This window comes from Physeter macrocephalus, chromosome 11 (assembly GCF_002837175.3).
Source record: "Physeter macrocephalus isolate SW-GA chromosome 11, ASM283717v5, whole genome shotgun sequence".
NCBI lineage: Eukaryota > Metazoa > Chordata > Mammalia > Artiodactyla > Physeteridae > Physeter > Physeter macrocephalus.
In genome coordinates, this window is record NC_041224.1 from 25,459,107 (window position 1) to 25,481,171 (window position 22,065).

Here is a 22,065-nt window from a genome sequence, read left to right on the forward strand (position 1 = left end):
TGTTATTTCTTCTTTTTTTTTTTTTTTTTTGTGGTATGCGGGCCTCCCCCTGCTGTGGCCTCTCCCGTTGCGGAGCACAGGCTCCGGACGCGCAGGCCCAGCAGCCATGGCCCACGGGCCCAGCCGCTCCGCGGCATGTGGGATCCTCCCAGACCGGGGCGCGAACTCGGCCCCCCTGCACCGGCAGGCGGACGCGCAACCACTGCGCCACCAGGGAAGCCCCAGACTTCTGTTATTTCAAATGCACACAGTTCTACTCCTCTTGCCCACTGTCTGATCTTCAAGCAAGATGTGCTGCTTCCTTGCGTGTTTTGTTAGTTTTCTTGTGAGTGCTTATTTGGTGGGGCCTATTTTTTCTATGGGGCTCCCATGAGGCCTGGGTTGTGGAATTCTTTCCAGAGTACTTTGTATATGCATCTTTCAGGTGCCTCAGGGTAAAACCAGTCCAGGAGTGATATTTATGTTAATTTCTTAGTTTGGGAGTTCTCAAACCACACGAGTGATTTGAATTTTGTACTCCAAGTTCATTGCACAATACAGCCTGAGGTTTTAACGTTTTAAAATTAAAAACCCAAAGCCCAAGTAGTTTCAAGTCGTGTTTCCTTATCTCTGTGCCAATGGATGGACTTTTTTCTTTTTTACTGAAGGTGCAAAAGTCTCTTTCCTAGAGCCTCACTTTATTTTGGCTTAAGGCTTGGGCTCCTAACCCTATAAAGGCATTAAAACTTATGTTCTTTATCAGTTCTGACAATCCGCCCTAAAGGCTTATCTACCTAACCCTCTGGTTCTCAATTCTCTTTACATTTCTTACATTGGGTTTGCCTTCTGTTTCTTGTGAATTCAACTACATATTTAAATTTCTGTGTTATAGTTCATATTTTACCTAGCATGTCTAGATATCTGTAACAAAAGATTTTTCAAATTTTCTTAGTCTGTCACTTAGTTAAAGCCAGATATTAATAACCAGTTTCTTCGAGTTCTTTTATAATTACAAATAGGAACATTTTGAATTTCATTTGAAGATCTCTGCCACCTTGAACAGTCTAGTTATAATTAGTACTTAATAGCCATTTTCATGTACACGTATAAGCATACTGGTTTTTTTTTTAAATCCCACTTCTGAAATTTTCTCCTGGGTTAGTAAGTATTTTATACTAATTTGGAAGGTTTCTTTGATTGAAATTTTCAACAAGGTACCAAGAGAAAGCAGAATTAAATCAAAGTCATTGACTGACAGTCTACGTAGAATATGTTGGATTATAAACTCCTAATTCTTGGCAGATAATTACAGTTCCTCCAGCTAGCCATTAAAACTTCAAAATAGGGCTTCCCTGGTGGCACAGTGGTTGAGAATCCGCCTGCCAATGCAGGCGAACCCGTTCGACCCCTGGTCCGGGAAGATCCCAGATGTCACAGAGCAACTAAGCCCATGTGCCACAACTACAGATCCTGTGCTCTAGAGCCTGCGAGCCACAACTGTTGAGCCCGTGTGCCACAACTACTGAAGCCCACGCTCATAGAGCCCGTGCTCTGCAACAAGACAAGCCACCGCAATGAGAAGCCCGTGCACCGCAACAAAGAGTAGCCCCCGCTCGCGGCAACTAGAGAAAGCCCACGTACAGCAAAGAAGACTCAACGCAGCCAAAAATAAGAAAAAAAAAAAAACCTTCAAAATAAACACAGGTATTATTGGGACTTCGTTGGTGGTCCACTGGGTAAGACTCTGCACTTGGGGAACTAAGATCCCACATGCCAAGTAGTGCGGAAAAAACCAAAAAAACAAAAAAAAACAAAGACAAAACCCACAGATGTTATTAAATTATTAATGTCATATAATCTACAATGTGAATTACAAAATAAAAGTATTCTCGGGTACAATCACGGTAAAGACCGAAAAAAGCAAAAAAACAAATAACCAAAGGTCTACTCTGTTGAAAGCTACCATGAAATTATGCCAGTACATTTTTAATATATTTTGCAGTGAACCAGTTAACAGGAATTTTGGAGACCAATGTGTTAGATACAAAGTTTTAGAAAGAAGAAGAAAAGAAAGAAAGGGGAAAAAAAGATCCTAGCCTAAAACTGTAAGAACTGTGCTTAACTGCCACTGACTGATAGGAATGTCATCTTTCTTGTCTTTCTTTTACTTCTACCCAAGCTACTTTCCAAGTCATTCCCTCAACTTAAACTTCAGGTTGCATGTCCTACCAGCCAAATGGTCTTACTATAAATAGGCACATTCACGATGCCCTAAACATGTCTTAAGATGGACATACTCTTTTCTGTGAACTTCTTAACTGTGATCAACACATAGCTTTTATCATGATGTTCCAACTATTTCACACGTTGAAAGAGAACAAATGCGATACGTTCAACGGTAAGGATGCCCGTGTGTGGAACTAGGGGAATGCAGACAATGAGAAAACTATGGATGTAGTATATGCTTTGTTACAAGGAAAGAAGGATACGTGTATCTGATGAGCTGTGCTACAATTAAGAAATACACTGAACTAGAAAGAGCTCCATGGAAGTAGAATCCAAGAGACTGCTCTAGTGGAGAACATTGAAGTTAAAGATGAATCCTGGGCTTCCCTGGTGGCGCAGTGGTTGAGAGTCCGCCTGCCGATGCAGGGGACACGGGTTCGTGCCCCGGTCCGGGAAGATCCCACATGCCGCGGAGCGGCTGGGCCCGTGAGCCATGGCCGCTGAGCCTGCGCGTCCGGAGCCCGTGCTCCATGGCGGGAGAGGCCACAGCGGTGAGAGGCCCGCATACCGCAAAAAAAAAAAAAATGAATCCTATTTGTTACGTGTGAGGTGTTAGATTCTGGCATTGGAGGAACAGACTTACAACGCTACCAGCTTAAATGGTGTGAGTTCTCTAGTGCGGGCCAGTCAACGTGGCAGGAATGGGGGAAAGAGAAATCACAGTATTAGTAAACTCGGAGAGTAATAACTATGTGAACTGACTCTAGACAACTTAGGTACCGCCTAAATCCACTAAGATCACAATTTGATCATTCCTATCAGAAAAAAACATCATCATTAAAGCTTGATAAGGTGGCAGTACACAAAATCACAATGCTTTAAAGTGGCAGACTCTTTACTGCCTAGCTATTTACTAGGGCACATCTTCATTCGTAAGCTTTCCTAAAACGTTGGAAGGTTACGGTATTATACCTCACAGAAAACAACTCTTAAGTATATAAGGAAAAAAAATTATGTCAAGGGCAGAAATAAAAAAGAAAAACATGGCACCCAGGGAATATTAAGCATCAAAGTTCTGGTGCTGAAGATTTTACTGCTCATTAGGATCCAAAATGAGAGTTCAGGTACACAGATTCCATTTTTTAGATCTCACTGGTGGTAGAAAAGGAAAGATAAAAAATGATACTGAATTAAGGGTGATTGGGTGAGTTCATTCGAATTTTCATAGAATTCTTCAAAAAGAGAGAAAATATGCTATCTAAAATTATAACAATCTAACAAAACATTGCATAACAATCTAAAGTGAAAAACCGTCACCTAAATAAAAGGGCCTTAAAAATCACAAGGAATAGGTTCTGTTAGGTCCAACTCAGTAGAACATTTTACTTCTGAAACTGTTTGCTGCTGAATTTTAGGATTAATAACCAGTTTTGTGATAATCTTAAGAACAAAACGTATAAAAACTGTGCTGATCATAACTGTGCTTGAGTTACTAAGACAAGTAAACTTTCCTGATCTCTAGTAACTCTAACTTCCTTAGTCATGAGCCTCTCAGAGAAACAATTAATGGATTAATTCTCTCACTCAGCCCTTTCTTCTAAATGCCAATTGAATACCAGATTTTTTTTTTTCTGGCCTTGGCCTACTGAAGTGACACCTAATCAATAAAATAATCAATGAAAGCAGCCTTCTGACTCAACAAGTCTAATTACATAGAAAGTTTATCTGGGCAAATAATTCACTCAGCAAGTATAATGCAGACAGATTATGCTAATGGTGTCACTATTTCAACTTCCACTTTTTAAAGCTTCTTGTGTAAAATAACCATTTGACAAACAGAAAGAATAAGAGTACTTACTAGTCCGTGTCAAATTACAACTGCGGCAGACAGTACTGGTGATCTATCCTCTAGCTATTCTCAACCTTCATCCTTGCCAACAAAACTGTGACTGTTCGGAGGAGGACAGGTGGACCTGTGGAATCCCAGGGATGCACATGTACATCTAAGCGCACAGCCCTCAAGGCGTGGGCCTGCACCCGCAGCACCAGGGTCACCTGGGAACAGGTTAGAAATTATATTCTTGGGCCCCGCTCCCAGCCCAGTGAATCAGAAACGCTGGGGGTGGGGACCAGCAAGCTGTGTTTTATCAAATTCTTCAGGTGACTCTAATCCGAGCTGAAGGTGGAGAGCCTCTGCTCTAAACCAGTCATGGCGTCTCTGTCCCCTCTGCCAACTACTGGATGAGGCTGAGTAACTGTGTGACCGTGAGCCCAGCAGGAAGCCTCCCGGGAAGCTTCCAGAATGCTTTACTTGCTCACAGACAGAGAAGAATGAGAGGAATTAGATGCACCCCCTCCAATTTTTGACTAAGATATAGTCATCTTCATGCCATACCTGCAAAATACCAGCCACCTTGTAACCATTAGGTGAGAAACCCAAATACCAAGCCAGTAAGCCAAGGATGACAGAGAGAAAGACTGAAAGAACCTGGTCCCTGGTGACCCTGATGAGCTGCGACTTAACCGTTATAGATGGAAATAGCCCATCTCCAGACTCCTTGTTAAATAATGTATTTTTAAAAACGCTGTGTGTGAAAGAACTCTGTTTGGTTGGCCCTCTGTTAACCTGTAATCCTAACTATAACATCTTTGTTTCTCTTGTTGAAGCAAGCTCCCAAAGAGTATAACATAATTTTCATAATATTACATAATTTAACGTACATAATTATATACCATAATATTCTTTTATTACATTCTATAATATTTTACTTTGAAGCCTTTAGAAAAGAAGGAATTTATAACTTTATTAAGTGAAAATACAGAGAACATTTAGAATGACGTTACTGAAATTATATTCTGGTTTTGGTTCTATTAACTAGTCGATGGGAACAAATTACTGAGCAGATTCAGGCCTCCATTTTCTAACTGAATGAAGAGTCAAATTAAATCACTGATAAGATCCTGTCCAATTTAAAGTACTGTATTCTTAATCTTTAAGGGGTCCAGAAAGGCCTCTGTGACAAAAGTTCATCTTTCATTAAAGACCCAATCGATAGGGATTTTTCTGTAGTAACAAGACTTATTGTTATGCAACTGCCTACCGACAAAGATTTCCAGAAAAGGTGACTGTGAGTACCACCGGTCTGAAAGGCTGCAAGCTCAGGGCTTGGGGTTCATCCTGCCAACTCCCAATTATTTACATGAGGAGAAAGATGGTATTCTGTGGATAAACACTCCTAATCCAAGGCCTCAAATGTACTTGCTGATTTAACTTCTTCCCCATGCAAAAGTCAAAAAGTACAAAACGCAAAATGACTGACTGGTATTTCTACGCTTCACTGGAATCGTGGCTAAATTCATGTAAGACAAAGGGGGAGAGGTAGGCTAAGAGGAGCCAGCAGGTCGCTAGGGTGCAAAAATGATTTAAAAGCCATCAACCACAGAGAATTAGAAGTGAATTATAATTTTTGGAGAGGAAATGTCCTTATATACTCACTGCAACTAATATCAAAGGTGCATAAAAAAATCCATATCAAATGAATTAACAGGTACAGAGTATTTTAATGTCATATATTCCAAGGCCTCTTTAAAAAAGCATTAAATATCAAAAAGCTCTACAACGGCAAAAAAAAAAAGAGAGAGCCACGACTTCCTCTAATCAGAGGGTGTCTCCCAGAACGAAAATGCTGCTGCATTATTACTAAAGCAAACACCTCATAACACCTGTGCCAACACAACCATAAAAGGCTGACACCTAAATGTCAGAACAACATAAAGCTTTTTCTGTAAGTGAACCAGAAAAACCAATACAGGTAAAGTCCTTTTATAATAAACTGGCAATACAATCACACTCATTTATTATTACTTAACTTCATTTTCTTAAATTAATTTAATACTAAAACCATATGCCCAAGCTGCAGAACCAGATGCAAAAGAGATGATACACAACTGACTTGTAGGGAATGTATTTTCTTTATGCCAGGCTCCTCTTCAAAAGAGGATTTGAGGCTGAAAGGGGATGAATGAGCGGGGCAAACTGAACTGGATGGATGGGGAAGAAGTGGCATGCATACATGATGTATATATGTATTCACCTGTGTACCTCCTCAGTTTCTAGATTTTTTGATATGCTTTATTTTAGAGATCAGATTAAAGGTCAGTTTAATTGAGATTTCGGATTTAAAATGGGGTAGGATAAGAAATCTAGAAGAATAACTGCTGTTTGATGACAGAACAAAAGAAGCATAAAGAGATCACCTACAGTGCAGCAGTGCAGGTGGGCTGTCTGCCTACCATGAAGGGTTAGTTACAGAGTAACTAGCAGAGGGAAGAAAACAGCAAGTCCATGTCTAGGAATTTATCCTAAGGAAAAAAATCAGGAAAGCACGCAAAGATTTAGCTCAGGGATATTCACTGCAGGACTAAGAAGAAGAGAAAAGAGACGAATAAGAAGGGAGAACTAATGAAATAAACGATGCTATAGCTGTCCAGTGGAATACTCTGAAGCAGGTTTAAAATAATGATGTGTTTAATATTTAATGACACATAAAGATGTTTGATATATACTGATGAAGTGCAAAAGCAGCCTCATAAGGAATAGGAACTATATGATCCCATTTCTGTTTTAAAAAACTGGAATACAGTTAGAGATAGGTGCATTTATATTATACCTATGCCCAGACAGAATCCTGGAAGTATATAAAACCAAGTGTGGCGAGATCATGAATGCTTTTACATTTCCTGTTTTTGTTTCGCTATAGTCCCCACTTTTATTCTTCTATGATAAGCATATATTAGCTTTATAATAAGAAAAAAATTACCACTATATTTACTGGGAAGATACACAGAAAGCCCTTGATATTTAGGGATATTCACTGTAAAGCATTAGCTGTCAATGGAAAAGAAAGGTTTGCTTTAATAGGTCATTTGAGAAAACGAAACAGCCTTGGTATGTGGAGCTGTTGTTTACAATAGTACTAGAACTAATGGAATTTCATCTGTAGAAAAACTCACAAGTACTGAAACTACTGACATAAGAGAACAAGAGACATACTTACGGTTGGGTGAAGTCACGAGTGATGAAATCAGAACTCTTGAACAGTAGGAAGATGTCGCTGAGCGTTTTACATTTCAGAGAACTATTCATTGCTATCCAGTACGCGTCCTAAATAATAGAGCACATGCTACTTAGTATATATTCCAAGTTAGTTGCTTTGAATGAAGTTCAAGCCTATAGCCAAAATCAACAATGCATACAATCTGAAGGGGTGGAAGAAAAAAGTCAGGTAAGAAATTTTAGCTATACTGTCAAATGTCAAGTTACACTTCTAAACAAGGAACAGCATCACCACTGCATGTCGGATACTCAGTTTTGAACCAAGATGTTCAGGTCCTCACTTTGCAGCTCAGGCCCAAGCACTGCCCTATGTCTTCCTCACTGATGATGAAAGAAGGGGATAAAGAGATATCAGAAATGCTGACACTTCAGCCAGAAGATTCAGGCATAAAAAAACAGCCTGACCAGCGACTAAGAAAAAAGAGAAGCTTCCTTTCTTCCTGTTTCTGGGGGAGAGGTGGCTGGAACCCTGAAGTTGGATGACTGCAACAGTTAAGACCCATGTCTATCAAATCTGGGAGGGAGGAGGTGACATATTCTGAACCATCACAATTTTAAATGGTGAAATCCTCAAATATATGCACCAAAAAAAAGTAAGAAGAGCATACACAGGAGGCACAAACCTCAGCGAAATATGCCTAAAAATGAAAGAATAATTAAGTAGTTTAAAAAACGTACTTCTCCCATAGACAGATCAGACACAGGACAGTAATTGAGAAAACTAATGTTTGCAAAAAAAATGTCCAGTTATCCACACTGTATGAAAGAAAGCACTGGAACACAGTCGGCACTCAATAAATAAAGAATAAATGAACAAAGGAGTAACTTAAAATCACAAATAATCTATCCATTTTAACTAGAAAGCCTCAAGCCAGATCAGTAGTCAAGAACAACTCAAATTACTGCTCATAGATAAACTAAAAATGAGTTTCAATAACTTCTTTATAATAACTTGTTTAAAATTTCTCCCAATGAAAATGGATGATGAACTTCTGGTTAAAGATGGTATACTGAACACACAAATTTAACTCCACTAAAACAACAGTATATACATAGAAAAACATGCAACTGAATAAACAAGACAGTTATTAACTCCAGGGAAAACAAAATGTTGAATAAGAAAACACAAGCAATGTATGGTATATATCAGATGTGTACGTAGTGTTTGCATAAACATAATATGAGAAACACTGAATACTGGTCTAATCAAAGTATGCCATTCTGGGGCTTCCCTGGTGGCGCAGTGGTTGAGGGTTCGCCTGCCGATGCAGGGGACGCGGGTTCGTGCCCCGGTCCGGGAAGATCCCACATGCCGCGGAGCGGCTGGGCCCGTGAGCCATGGCCGCTGAGCCTGCGCTCCGCAATGGGAGAGGCCACAAAAAAAAAAAACCTTAACTCAAAGTATGCCATTCTGATGATGAGGACAGTGGAACAGAAAGCAGTGGGGACAGGGCTTCCGTGGTGGCTCGGTGGTTAAGAATCCACCTGCCAATGCAGGGGACATGGGTTCGAGCCCTGGTCCGGGAAGATCCCACATGCTGTGGAGCAACTAAGCCCATGTGCCACAACTACTGAGCCTGCGCTCTAGAGCCCATGAGCCACAACTACTGAGCCTGCGCACCTAGAGCCCATGCTCCACAACGAGAAGCCACTGAAATAAGAAGCCCGTGCACCACAACGGAGAGTAGCCCCCGCTCAATGCAACTAGAGAAAGCCCGAGCAGCAACGAAGACCCAATGCAGCCAAAAATAAATAGATAAATAAATAAATAGATAAGGTAGATAGGATAAATACATAAATAAAGTAGTGGGGACAGGAGATGAAACAGAGCTGAACCTTTCTGTTCTAAGGCAGGAAGTCAGTAATAAACACCTAAGACAGAAGAACAGAGAAGTAGAGGAAAATAACAGAAGAAAGTACTAAAATATTTGAAAACAGCTGCCTCTGAGCAGCGGGAAATAGTGAAGCAAAACAGATGTCAGAACTGGCTGATTTCTGTAGCAAGCTTCCAGATCTTCTGAAAATTTAAACTATGTATATGCAATACAATGGAATATTACTCAGCCATAAAAAGGAATGAAATACGGTCATTTGTAGAGACGTGGATGGACCTAGAGAGTGTCATACAGAGTAAAGTAAGTCAGAAAGAGAAAAACAAATATATTAATGCATATATGTGGAATCTAGAAAAATGGTATAGATGACCTTATTTGCAAAGCAGAAACAGAGACACAGATGTAGAGAAAGGGGGAAACGGGTGGGGTGGGATGAATTGGGAGATTGGGATTGACACACATACACTATTGATACTATGTATAAAATAGACAGCTGATGGGAACGTACTGTACAGCACAGGGAACCCTATCGAATGCACTGTGGTAATCTGAATGGGAGGGGACTCCAAAAGGGAGGGGATATATGTATATGTATGGCTGATTCATTTTGCTGTGCAGTAGAAGCTAACACAACATTGTAAAGCAACTATACTCCAATTAAAATTAATTTAAAAAACTATGTATATGTGTCACTAATTTTAATAAGTAAAAACAAAAATTAGATTAAGTACAATTTATCATTGTTAGAATACGAAAAGATAAGCACATGAGATGATTTTTTGAAAATGCAGATAAGTCTTGATTCCTTAAATGAGCCTTGCTGACATAAAACTGTTTTCTACTGGAGTAGAAAAAATAACGAATTTTCCTCCAGACCTTAACTTAATAAAAATCTTGTCAATGAAATGTTGAAATGATAAAACACAATTTAAAAAAACATCAGGTGATCTGTCAAACCGCTGTTTCTAGATCCTACGACATTTTAATTTTTATTACCTTTCAACAGAGAAAAATTTCTCCCTCAAACTGAACAGGTGAAGTTTTGAAAAGGGTAGAGAAAGGCTTTTCTCAGATTTCTAGTGCAGTCAGCAACACAAGAGGTTGAAACTGTCAACTGGCAAAATAAACAGCATTTCACAGACCCAGGGCAGTGTACTGCAAAATCAGGACAATAAAATAACAGGGGGAAAATATAAATAAATTCCATGGAATTCCCTAGAATTAGGAATATAATCAGACCCTCTGTGAGGATATAAAGCGAAATGGAATAGCAAAACAAAGAATATTCACACAGTGAGAGATTTACTGATGTGTTCCTACCCTTGGGGCACTCCAGTTAAGCTTTGGAAACACACTGCCTCCCAGGGAATTGATAGCTTCTTGGACTTTAGTGGTGAACTCAGGAAATTCTGGTGCCTACAGAGAGAAAGAAGAAATCATTTGGGCAAGTCAGTATCATCACAACAAATATAGAAAACAAGATCAAAATCTCAAAGTTCAACACTTCAGGGCATAAAAAATAATTCAGAATACAAATTACTATCAGAATTTCTGAACTCAGCTAAATAAAATCAATGATCAAACAGCATTTATCTGAAAAGGAAAAAAAAATAACAAGTGCCGATGGCACTTTCCAAAACAATCAAGACCCACCACAAAGCTGAAGAGACAGATGTTACAAGGCACCTGGGGATGTGAGGAAGGAATGAATGGTTCTCTTAGCACCTACATAAAACCAGTATCTATTAAATGAAAAGAGACGGATGGAATATCACCTGTGCATATACTCCAATTCTCAGAAATAATACCTCGCATTTAAGGGCCAGAAGCCTTTCCATTTGCAGGAAAAGTTTCTTGGACGTTTTCCCAAAAGGTTTCATGAGAATAAGAAATAAATTATGTGGTTAACTGTACTTAAACGCTGCTATTTCCGGATAAGTTTTAATATCAACAAAATTTAAAAATAGGACCCTGGTGAAGTTAAAATGTTCTTTCCTTTCTGGTTGATTTTAAAATGTGTATTTTTCTTATTTTTATTTTTTACAAATTTATTTATTTACTTATTTATTTTTGGCTGCATTGGGTCTTCGTTACTGCGCAGGGGCTTTCTCCAGTTGCAGCGTGCGGGAGCTACTCTTCATTGCAGTGCGTGGGCTTCTCGGTGCAGTGGCTTCTATTGTTGCAGAGCACAGGCTCTAGGCGCGCGGGCTTCGGTAGTTGTGGCACATGGGCTCAGTAGATGTGGCTCACGGGCTCTAAAGAGCAGGCTCAGTACTTGTGGCGCACGGGCTTAGATGCTCTGCGGGCATGTGGGATCTTCCCGGACCAGGGCTCAAACCCGTGTCCCCTGAATTGGCAGGCGGATTCTTAACCACTGTGCCACCAGGGGAGTCTCTAAAATGTGTATTTTATATTGATGAGTAACCAAAACATTCTAAGTGTTGTTTCAACCAGGAAGTAAGCAGAAATACAGTGGTGACAGAACGTAAACATAATTACAATTATGCTCTCCCTCGAGCCTTCTGTCACCATCAGGAGCACATGGACATAAAGTAGAGAAAAGGGGAGTATGAGAGATGGAAGTGGGGCCTGCAGGAGAGACAAGAATACAAAAATACTAACACTGATGCTCTGCAGTCACTTTTTCCCTTTATATTTGCTGCCCCCTACTGGGCAACTGCAAATACTGAAAAACGCCAGTCATGACAAGTTCTTCCACAAGGGGAAAAAAAAGTTACAATAGGTCTAGAATAAGCTAAGGGAGTGGGAGGTACAAACTACTGGGTGTAAGAGAGGCTACAAGGATATATTATTGTACAACACGGGGAATGATGCATTATTTTGTAAAACTGTAAATGGAGTATAACCTTTAAAAATTGTATAAAAATTTTTTTAAATTAAAAAAGGAAATCATTATTATTGTTTCAAGTCACAAAGTTTTAGGATGACTTGTTATTCAGCAATAAATAATCAAATACCGAAAACGAAAAATGGCTTATGCTGATCCCCAAGATCTAATCCAGTTACGACAGAGAAAAAACTATGACTTAAGTCAACAAAGACCAAAATATGAAAGTTAAAAAAAAAAAAAAGGTGGGCTTCCCTGGTGGCGCAGTGGTTGCGCGTCCGCCTGCCGATGCAGGGGAACCGGGTTCGCGCCCCGGTCTGGGAGGATCCCACATGCCGCGGAGCGGCTGGGCCCGTGAGCCATGGCCGCTGGGCCTGCGCGTCCGGAGCCTGTGCTCCGCAGCGGGAGAGGCCACAGGGGAGGCCTGCATACCACAAAAAAAAAAAAAAAAAAAAAAAAAAAAGGTAACATATTCCCCAGACGAGATACCAGCTTTAAGCAACAGGCTAGTGAATGCAGGGAGAGATCAAGGGCAGGCTGGACGTCCTTTCTTTCTGCTGCAGGTGTACGTGACCTCTGGACTGGTCAGCAGCATCTTTCAGTTAGTTATCTGACAGCCTGCCACCGTCTCCATCCTCTGTTATTCTTCTGCTGAGATACGTGAAACTAAACTGCAGCCATTTAGAGAGGTTTACAAAACGAATAACAGCCTTGAGTCCTTTATCTTCCCTTCGTCTCTCCCTCATTTCTGTTAAGGCAGTAATTTCCTTAGAATCCCCTGAAGTTGCTGGTTTGGCTACCCTAGAGCTCTATCCGTAAAAAGTCATCTAAGATCTGCATTAGCAATATTTTTGATAAATGGCACAGTTACACAAATTGTACAATATGAGGGGTTCGATCTTCAAAGACAAAACAATTTAATTTTCCTATCCCATAAAACTCCACATATAAGGATTGCTTTATATTTCTGTATTACATTTTTTCTTTACCATATAAGTTATAGGTGTACAATATAGTGATTCACAATTTTTTTTTATTAATTAATTAATTTATTTTTGGCTGTGTTGGGTCTCCGTTTCTGTGCGAGGGCTTTCTCTAGTTGTGGCGAGCGGGGGCCGCTCTTCATCGCAGTGCGTGAGCCTCTCACTGTCGCAGCCTCTCTTGTTGCGGAGCACAAGCTCCAGACGCGCAGGCTAAGTAGTTGTGGCTCACGGGCCTAGCTGCTCCGCGGCATATGGGATCCTCCCAGACCAGGGCTCGAACCCGTGTCCCCTGCACTGGCAGGCAGATTCTCAACCACTGCGCCACCAGGGAAGCCCAATTCACAATTTTTAAAGGTTATGCTTCTGGGGCTTCCCTGGTGGCGCAGTGGTTGAGGGTCTGCCTGCCGATGCAGGGGACGCAGGTTTGTGCCCCAGTCCGGGAGGATCCCACATGCCGCGGAGCGGCTGGGCCCATGGGCCACGGCCACTGGGCCTGCGCGTCCGGAGCCTGAGGTTGTGCGAGGGCTTTCTCTAGTTGTGGCGAGCGGGGGCCGCTCTTCATCGCAGTGCGTGAGCCTCTCACTGTCGCAGCCTCTCTTGTTGCGGAGCACAAGCTCCAGACGCGCAGGCTAAGTAGTTGTGGCTCACGGGCCTAGCTGCTCCGCGGCATATGGGATCCTCCCAGACCAGGGCTCGAACCCGTGTCCCCTGCACTGGCAGGCAGATTCTCAACCACTGCGCCACCAGGGAAGCCCAATTCACAATTTTTAAAGGTTATGCTTCTGGGGCTTCCCTGGTGGCGCAGTGGTTGAGGGTCTGCCTGCCGATGCAGGGGACGCAGGTTTGTGCCCCAGTCCGGGAGGATCCCACATGCCGCGGAGCGGCTGGGCCCATGGGCCACGGCCACTGGGCCTGCGCGTCCGGAGCCTGAGGTCACAGCGGTGAGAGGCCCGCGTACTGCAAAAAAAAAAAAAAAAAAAAAAAAAAAAAGGTTATACTTCATTTATAGTTATTGTAAAGTATTGGCTATTCTGTATCATTGATACATTTTAAAAGAGGCAATCGATTCCCTCAAATCCTCCAATTATTCACCTTTAAGAAATCCTGCCATAAGGCTACTAAAACAAATTTAAACGATAAAAAGTTTATGCATTGTACAGAAAAATCTGTGCTTTCAGTGAAAGACTATGTATTCTATACATACAGCACTTTCCGGGTTACCTGATTCTAGCTGGGTCTGGAAGCTAGTTTACAACTTGGTGAATTATAGGTAAGTGAAAACAATGAGAAGTATTTCTTACAGACGTGAAAATTCTATCCTGTCCGGTGGAAATCAGTTATCTTCCCTCCCACGTATTCATCTCAATACTCCTAATCTATAAATGTGTCTGTCCTTTGGGTTCTCTTTTGAGACAGTTATAACATCTGCCTGGTTCCCTCATGAGTTAAATACAGCCTTCAACGTGTGTTGAGTCATTATTCTACCTTTTCCTGAAAATTATCTTTTAACAGATTTAACTAGTAATAGGGTTCTTTAAGCTCACAGTGCAAGTCGATTTTAAATTCGCGGAACACCTCATTTGTCTGAGAAAAGGTTCCTGTTTTAAGTCAGATAAAATCCACATTTTAAATCATGTCCATGGACTTTCTATGATCCAAACTCACCTACCTTTCCAACTTTACCCAGCACAGTCCCCCTGTATCACACCCATCAGAAAGTTTATTTCTTTAAAAAAATGTTTTAATCATGAAATAAATATTTTAAATATACAAAAAATATATACCTGGATCCATACATTCAACAATTTGACATGTCTGATCCAGACCTTTAAGTTTCTTAAGGAAAAAACATCACAGATACTAATGAAGTTCCTAATCTCCTTGCTCTCCTCCCTAATGCTTCCCTCTCCCCACAGGCAACCATCATTACAAGAGTGGGCATATTCTTCTACAGTCCTGATGTTATACTACGTGTATAACATCATAAAACATAACATTTAAAAAATTTAAAGTAACTGTTGTCACTTGATATGTATACTTTTGGCAACTTGCTCTCTGAAATTCACCATTGTGCCTTTGGAATTTACCCATCTTGACTACTTGGTTCCATTTTTAATTCGGCATTTCTGTCACTACACTAATTACTAATTACTTGCAGAGGTAATTTTCCCATCTTGGGTCCTGGCTCACATTCCTCTTCTGAGAGTGCTCTTCTGCCCTGAAAGCTCCCCTGCCCAACATCTGGCTCTCCCCAGTGAAACCCAATCATTTTTTAATTTTTTATTTTGAAATAATTTGAGACTTTCAGAAGCATTAAAAGAAGAGTAACAAGAATTTCCACACACTCTTCACTCAGGCACTTTACCACATTGCTTTATCATTCTCCCCCTCAACTCCCTTTCTGTATATAAGTAGGCAGGGGTAGGGGTGTGTGTGGGGGTGTGTGTGTGTAAAGCAGTAACTTTTTTTTTACATAACCCAGCCAAATTATCGAAATCAGGAGGTAACGGTGGATACAATACCATTATCTCATCTACGGATCTTATTCAAAATGTGCCCATTGTCCTGATAACGTCTTGTATAGCAAAAGAAAAATGGAACGTTTTCCTCTGGCTCAGGACCCAGTCTAGAATCGAGCATTGCATTTCCTTGTCGTGTCTCCTTAATCTCCTTTCATCTGTAACATTTCCTCTCTCTGTTGCTCTTTATCTTTCATGACCCTGACGTTTTGGAGAGTACAGGGCAGCGACTCTATGTAATTTCCAAAACGTTGAGTTTGCTGGCTGTTTCCTCATGACTGGATTCAGGTTGTGCATTGTTGGCAGGTGATGTGTCCTTCTGTGCCTTGTACGAGGAGACAGGCGATGTAGGTCTGTCCCATCACTGAGAAGGTTAACTTTGGTCACACTGGTGCCAGCTCTTTCCACTGTGAAGGTCCTATTTTTCTCTTTCCAACTAGTAAGTAATTTTGGTGGACATAACTTTGAGAATACTCAAGTACCCTTATCAAATATTCACCCATGAGTTTTAACATCTATTCCATCAATTATTACTATAATGGTTGCAAATGGTGACTTCCAATTCTATCATTCCTTCTACAATTATTAGTTGGTGTCTCTTCTACTATAAAGAAGGGCTTTCTCTTCTGCCCCATTTACTTAATTTAATCATTTGTTTATGTCAGTATGGGACCATGGATTCTAATTTTAGTCAAGGGTTATACTCCATCACTATGATTGTTTCGTTATGATGTTTACGTATGTGGCCAGTGGGAGCCCATTCAGGCTAACTTCGGGGTCCTTTGTGTCATGGACCATCATTCTTACTTTCTGACCCAAGTTGTTGCAGGCTCATCTTTACCATGCCGCCCCCATTCTTTAATTTCTCCACGGAGCTTCAACTCCTTTTAGTGGAGAATGCTATTTAGACACCAAGATCAGGGCACTAGGTGTGCTCACTGCCACCATGATGTCATTATGTCACTTTTAGAGCTAAGCAGAGTTTGGTAAATATACACACACACATTATTAATTTCTGTATCTATCTATCTATATTAAAAAAACATGAGTTGATAGTGATCGTCCTTACACTTAGTGTCCAGGCCAAATATCACTGCTCCCTTTAATTATTTCTAGATGCCCTTGGTGGTAACCGTCCTCTCTGCTTGACAGCACTCTGTCATCACCCCCAAATTGGGGCATCTTTGCCCACTGGTTTATATACTCCCTAACATCAGGAATCAAATCATAGTCCTCTGTGTTTACTTCACAGAACCCACCACAGGGCGCTGAATATGGGCAAAAGCTAAAATGTATGCTGAACTGAAGAGAATTTTCATAAAAGGAGAGGAACTGACCTGAGTGATACCCAGAGTAAAATAAAACACGTAAACTTGCCTTTTCTGCATGTGTGGGCACACTGTTTATACCTAAGGAAATGTTTAGGCACCTGCACTTTTTTTCCCTTGTACCCTGGACATCGTATCTCTTCCATCAAAATAAACAAAAATATCTCCTTATTTAGAATTGCATTAGAATATACCCTCCTCTAAAACTAGTTTCCTTTATTGTGCTTTTACATTTATTTGCAAGCAATTTTACAGAAATCTTTTGCTTTTATCTCAAAGTATGAGAAGCTTCATTTGCCTCCCGTATTTTTAGAAACACTCTCATTCCTTTAAAAAGATTTTCGTTAAAATATATTTTAAGTTGAATTTGACAACACTCTTAGCCTGAAAGACTAAAACATGCTCAATCAACTTCTACAGGGACTTCCCTGGTGGCACAGTGGTTAAGAATCTGCCTGCCAATGCAGGGGACAGGGGTTAGAGCCCTGGTCCGGGAAGATCCCACATGCCGCGGAGCAACTAAACCCGTGTGCCACAGCTACTGAGCCTGCGCTCTAGAGCCCATGAGCCACAACTGCTGAGCCCGCGTGCCACAACTACTGAAGCCCACGTGCCTAGAGCCCGTGCTCCGCAACAAGAGCAGCCACCGCAATGAGAAGCCCGCGCACCACAACAAAAAGTAGCCCGCACTCACCACAACTAGAGAAAGCCCGCATGCAGCAACGAAGACCCAACGCAGCCAAATATAAATAAGTTTAATAAATTTTAAAAATTAAAAATAAAAAAAACAAAGGGAGGGGCTTCCCTCGCCATCCGGTGGTTAAGACCCTGTCCTTCCAATGCAGGGGGCACGGGTTCGATCCCTCGTCAGGGAACCAAGATTCCCACATGCCATATGGCACGGCCAAAAAATAAAATAAAGATGTATTTTTTATTTTTATTTATTTAATTTTAAAGGTGTATTTTTTTTAAATGAAAATAAAAATAAAAGGGAAAAAAGGGTGCGCCATGTTTGCCTGTAAACAGTGATTTAAGTTATTTTTCAAAATAATAAATAAAAGCTTGAAAAGGTGAGTAAATGGGGATTTAGAATGATCTGTGTTGAAACCTGGAAGCACCCCAGGGGGACAGTGCGAGGTGGGCCCCACACCTCAAGGCTCTTACCGTAAGTGTGGCCGTGTTCTCGTCGTCCGACCACTGCATGGGGAGGAGGACAGAAACAGAAGGTTAAATGTGGATAGTGTACTGGGCTTCCAAAAAGCAGTGCTCCATCTAAAAATCACCCATACACAGGAGACAGCTTTTCCTGAACACAAAGTATGTGTCCAAGTGAAATTTTCATGTAACTTCTCACTTGATTGAATCTATGCTAAGATCTCAAAGCCAGAACCATTTCAGAGATCATTTCGATCAGAACACGCTACAGAACAGTTTATATTATTTTGAACCAACCTGTATTTCTTCTGCTTCATTATCACTGTCTGGCTGAGAACATGTTGGTGGATCTTCCCTGGAAGAACATAAAACGAAAACTGAGCAAGAGAAAGCTTTGGTGCTGTGCAGTCATAAGTGCAGGTGTGCTGAGTATATATATTTAAAAAACAGATAGCCTTAGAATTGGAGGATAATGTTAGGAAAAGTTCACTTTTTGAGACAGAAACTAATCAAAACCAACATGAAATTAACGAGAGTACACGTCCAGTAAGAGATGGCGGAATAAAAACTTCCTGCCCTCTTCTCAGAAATCACTAGAAACAAGGAAAAGAAAAACTCAAACTCCACCTGTGAGGACACTAAGAATCCAGTCTCAATCCTGATATAAGAGAAAGTGCTGCCCAAGACGAGGAAGATCAGATGGGATGAAGGAAGCCACAGAAGGAATTGCTGGAGGAGCTGTTCCGGGCAACTGCTGGACACCCTGAGGGCACAGCCAAAAATCTTTTGTTTACATAGGCTGGTGGCAGGAATTACCCTGGATCTGGACTGGCACCACCGGAGGGCATGGGGGAGGAAGAGAAAGAAATACTCAGACACGCTGTCTTAGAAGGAGCCAGTGGGCAAAGTGGGTGTAACAGCCAATCCGTACCGCCTGGGGTGAAGCAAGGGCTGAAAGACCGCAGAGGGGGCGACACTGCCCAGGCCCCTCCTCAACACTCAACGACAAACAACTGGCCTATGAAGAACTCACTCACATCACTGAAACCAAATACTAATCAGAATAAGAACCGGCAGAGGATCTATACCAGGAAACTACAAGAAAAAAAGGAAAAGGGAGGTTTCTGGTTGACAATGGGCATTTATCCATCCCTACGCTCCCTCTTGAAATGCTACTAAAATGATTTAAAAGATCCCAAGGGAAAAAGCACCAGAGAGGAGACAACTGCAGAGAAGAGACAACAAAAGTCTGGAAAACAGAAAGCCAGTTGGGGGGGACCCAGTGGGCAACAGGCTGACCCTGGAGCCATCACACACGATGGGACCACAGCTCTGACTTCAAAAGGGGTGACCTGAGTAAAGTCCGTGAAGCGGGCAGGGAGGCACGCCGAGTTGTCCTCAGCTGGCACACCCCAGCAACTGATCCTCCTCCATGGACCAAACAGGGTAAGGGCTCCGGTCCTTAACGCCCCAGAGGAATATGGGGGTGAAATGCTAGAATACGATGAAGTCATAAGTGGAAGTCGTGTTAACAGTGAGACCTCTAGTCCCCTTTCTCCCTCCCTGATCCCCCAATACAGACAGATTAGAGGATTCATCTCCGTAGACACTGGAAAACCCCAGGGGAAAGACTCTCAAATAATTGTCATCTGAGAATCTTCCATCAATACCTGCCGATTGCCGGCACTCTTAGTCAACAAGCCCCACCCAGGTACACGAAGTTTCTGCGTGTGTGTGTGTGTGTGTGTGTGTGTGTGTGTGTGTGTGTCCATCCCTCACTCTTAAATATGAATAAAGGCCTAGAATCATGAGAAAACTAAAGAAAGGCTCCAAGATGAGAAAAGAGTTTTTAAAAAAGAGAGAGAAAAGGCACATGGATGAAATAAAGACAATACAGGAACCAGATGAAAAATAATTTTTTAAATCATAAATATCCTCTAAGATAAAAGATACTGCATTCATGAGAGGAGGCCAGAGGACAAGGCTGAACTTGCAGAAACTGAAAACGTGATGGCCGAAATTTAAAAATTCAACAGAATGGGGGCTTCCCTGGTGGCGCAGTGGTTGCGCGTCTGCCTGCCGATGCAGGGGAACCGGGTTCGCGCCCCGGTCCGGGAGGATCCCACATGCCGCGGAGCGGCTGGGCCCGTGAGCCATGGCCGCTGAGCCTGCGCGTCCGGAGCCTGTGCTCCGCAACGGGAGAGGCCACAACAGAGGGAGGCCCGCATACCACAAAAAAAAAAAAAAAAAAATTCAACAGAATGAATGGCAAAATCAAGGAAATTTTCCAGAAAGTAAAACTAAGAAGACAAAGAGACAATAGGGAAGAAATGCTAAGATTCAGAGAATTAATCCAGTAGACCCAGCCTCTATATAATAGGAGTTCCAGAAAGAGAAGCAAGAAAATAAGAGGAAATTATCAAAGATACAATATTTTTAACTGTTCCAAAACTAAAAATCATAAGTCTCTAGAACGAAAGAGCCCACCAAGTACACATCACAATGAATGGGAAAAACAAAAACAAGAAACTCTGATGATGTATTTACAAAGATGGCCACAACAATTCTTCCCATCTTGACATGCCCCTTTGCAGGGTGACTTTGCCACCCTTCCCGTCAAGAAATGGCATCTGTTTTCCCGCCCCTTTAATTCAAACTGGCTTCAAGACTCATTGTGACCAACAAAATGTAGCACAAGGGACACCATGTGATACTGAACCTAGGTGTCAAGTCTTTACAGCTCCCTTGCCCCCGTTTTTGGAATGCTGCCACCACCACGTAAAGGAGCTGAGTCTGAGGCTGAGAAATCACGTGGAAAAAGAAGCCCAGGTGACAGTCAGCATCCGCTGCCAGACATGAGTGAGGTATCTTAAAACCATCCAGCTAGGTCAAGCCACCAGACAACTACAGCCGCAAGAGCGACCTCAGCAAGACCAACAGAAGACTTGCCCAGTGTCGAGCATTACAGAGGCTCTGAGATTTTACCCCACTTGCAAGCTAAGAAGTTAGCCTGCCAGAGTTCAAGGACTCTGGCAGAAGACAGGGGACTCCTGGGTCAGAAACAAAGGACTCTCACTCACAGTACAAAGCATGAGCTCCATCTTCGAATCAGTTCCCTCTGGCCCTTCGCGCCCCGTGGGAGGTCAAGGAGTGACCCAGGTTTGTGTTACAATTGAGGAACCCTGAACTTAGAGAATCTCATCTTTTACAATGAGCTGCAGGTAAGCCTGGCCGGTCTTTGACCCAAGGGGAGACACTGTCTTTGTACTAGACAGTAACAAGCCTGCTCTCTGCTAGGGAGAGACACTACCTCTATCTTCCAAGGCCATCTGCTGCCTAAACGTCTTTGAAAAGATGATCAGGAACAAAAGCTGTCCATGCCTCTGCTCAAAAGACATGCAGAGACCCAAGGAGAAGCGTCTCTCAACACCCAGCTGAGCAAACACTGACACATAAAATGGTCACGTTTTAAGTCATTAACTTTAGGCAGTACAGATGGCTATCACGAAATAACAAAACAAAAGGTACTCAATGAACTTGAAAATGCATTTATCACTCTAAAACACCATTTTTGATTTTTGTTAGTACAACAAAATACATTTTTAAAAAACATATTTGTAATCGATGTATTCATACAGTCCTTCAGAAAAACTTATTGCAATTCCTACCATAAGATGTGTCACTGAAATGGAAAAGATGATGGAGTGTATACACTGGCAAGTTCACCAGACTTGCTTTCCAAGGTAAACCTCTAAATATTGAGGACTGAGTCGATGTTAATATTCAGGTATTCTGTTTTCTATATCACAGCTAGCACTGAGCTGGTACCTAAAAGCCGTGGGAAATGTAAGAGCACTGGCTTCGGAGGCAGACAGACATTATCAGAATACGTCAGTTCTGCCACTGTTAGTCGCGAGCATGGCACCAGAATCCCATCTATAAGACCAGGATGGGCTTCCCCGGTGGCGCAGTGGTTGAGGGTCCGCCTGCCGATGCAGGGGAACCGGGTTCGCGCCCCGGTCCGGGAGGATCCCACATGCCGCGGAGCGGCTGGGCCCGTGGGCCATGGCCGCTGA

General features: G+C 41.9%; 1 protein-coding gene across 1 annotated transcript in view; it reads right to left on the bottom strand.

Moving 5' to 3' along the window:
• The window catches only part of CDC123 (cell division cycle 123), a 62,890-nt gene that overhangs the window by 32,670 nt on the left and 8,155 nt on the right, over positions 1-22,065 (bottom strand). Inside the window, exons 3-6 of the mRNA XM_007129300.4 lie at positions 18,287-18,344; positions 17,999-18,031; positions 10,477-10,572; positions 7,263-7,369 (exon numbers count right to left, since the gene is read on the bottom strand). Of these exons, the coding sequence (XP_007129362.1) occupies positions 7,263-7,369; positions 10,477-10,572; positions 17,999-18,031; positions 18,287-18,344 (294 nt within the window). The remainder of the gene's footprint in view (positions 1-7,262; positions 7,370-10,476; positions 10,573-17,998; positions 18,032-18,286; positions 18,345-22,065) is intronic.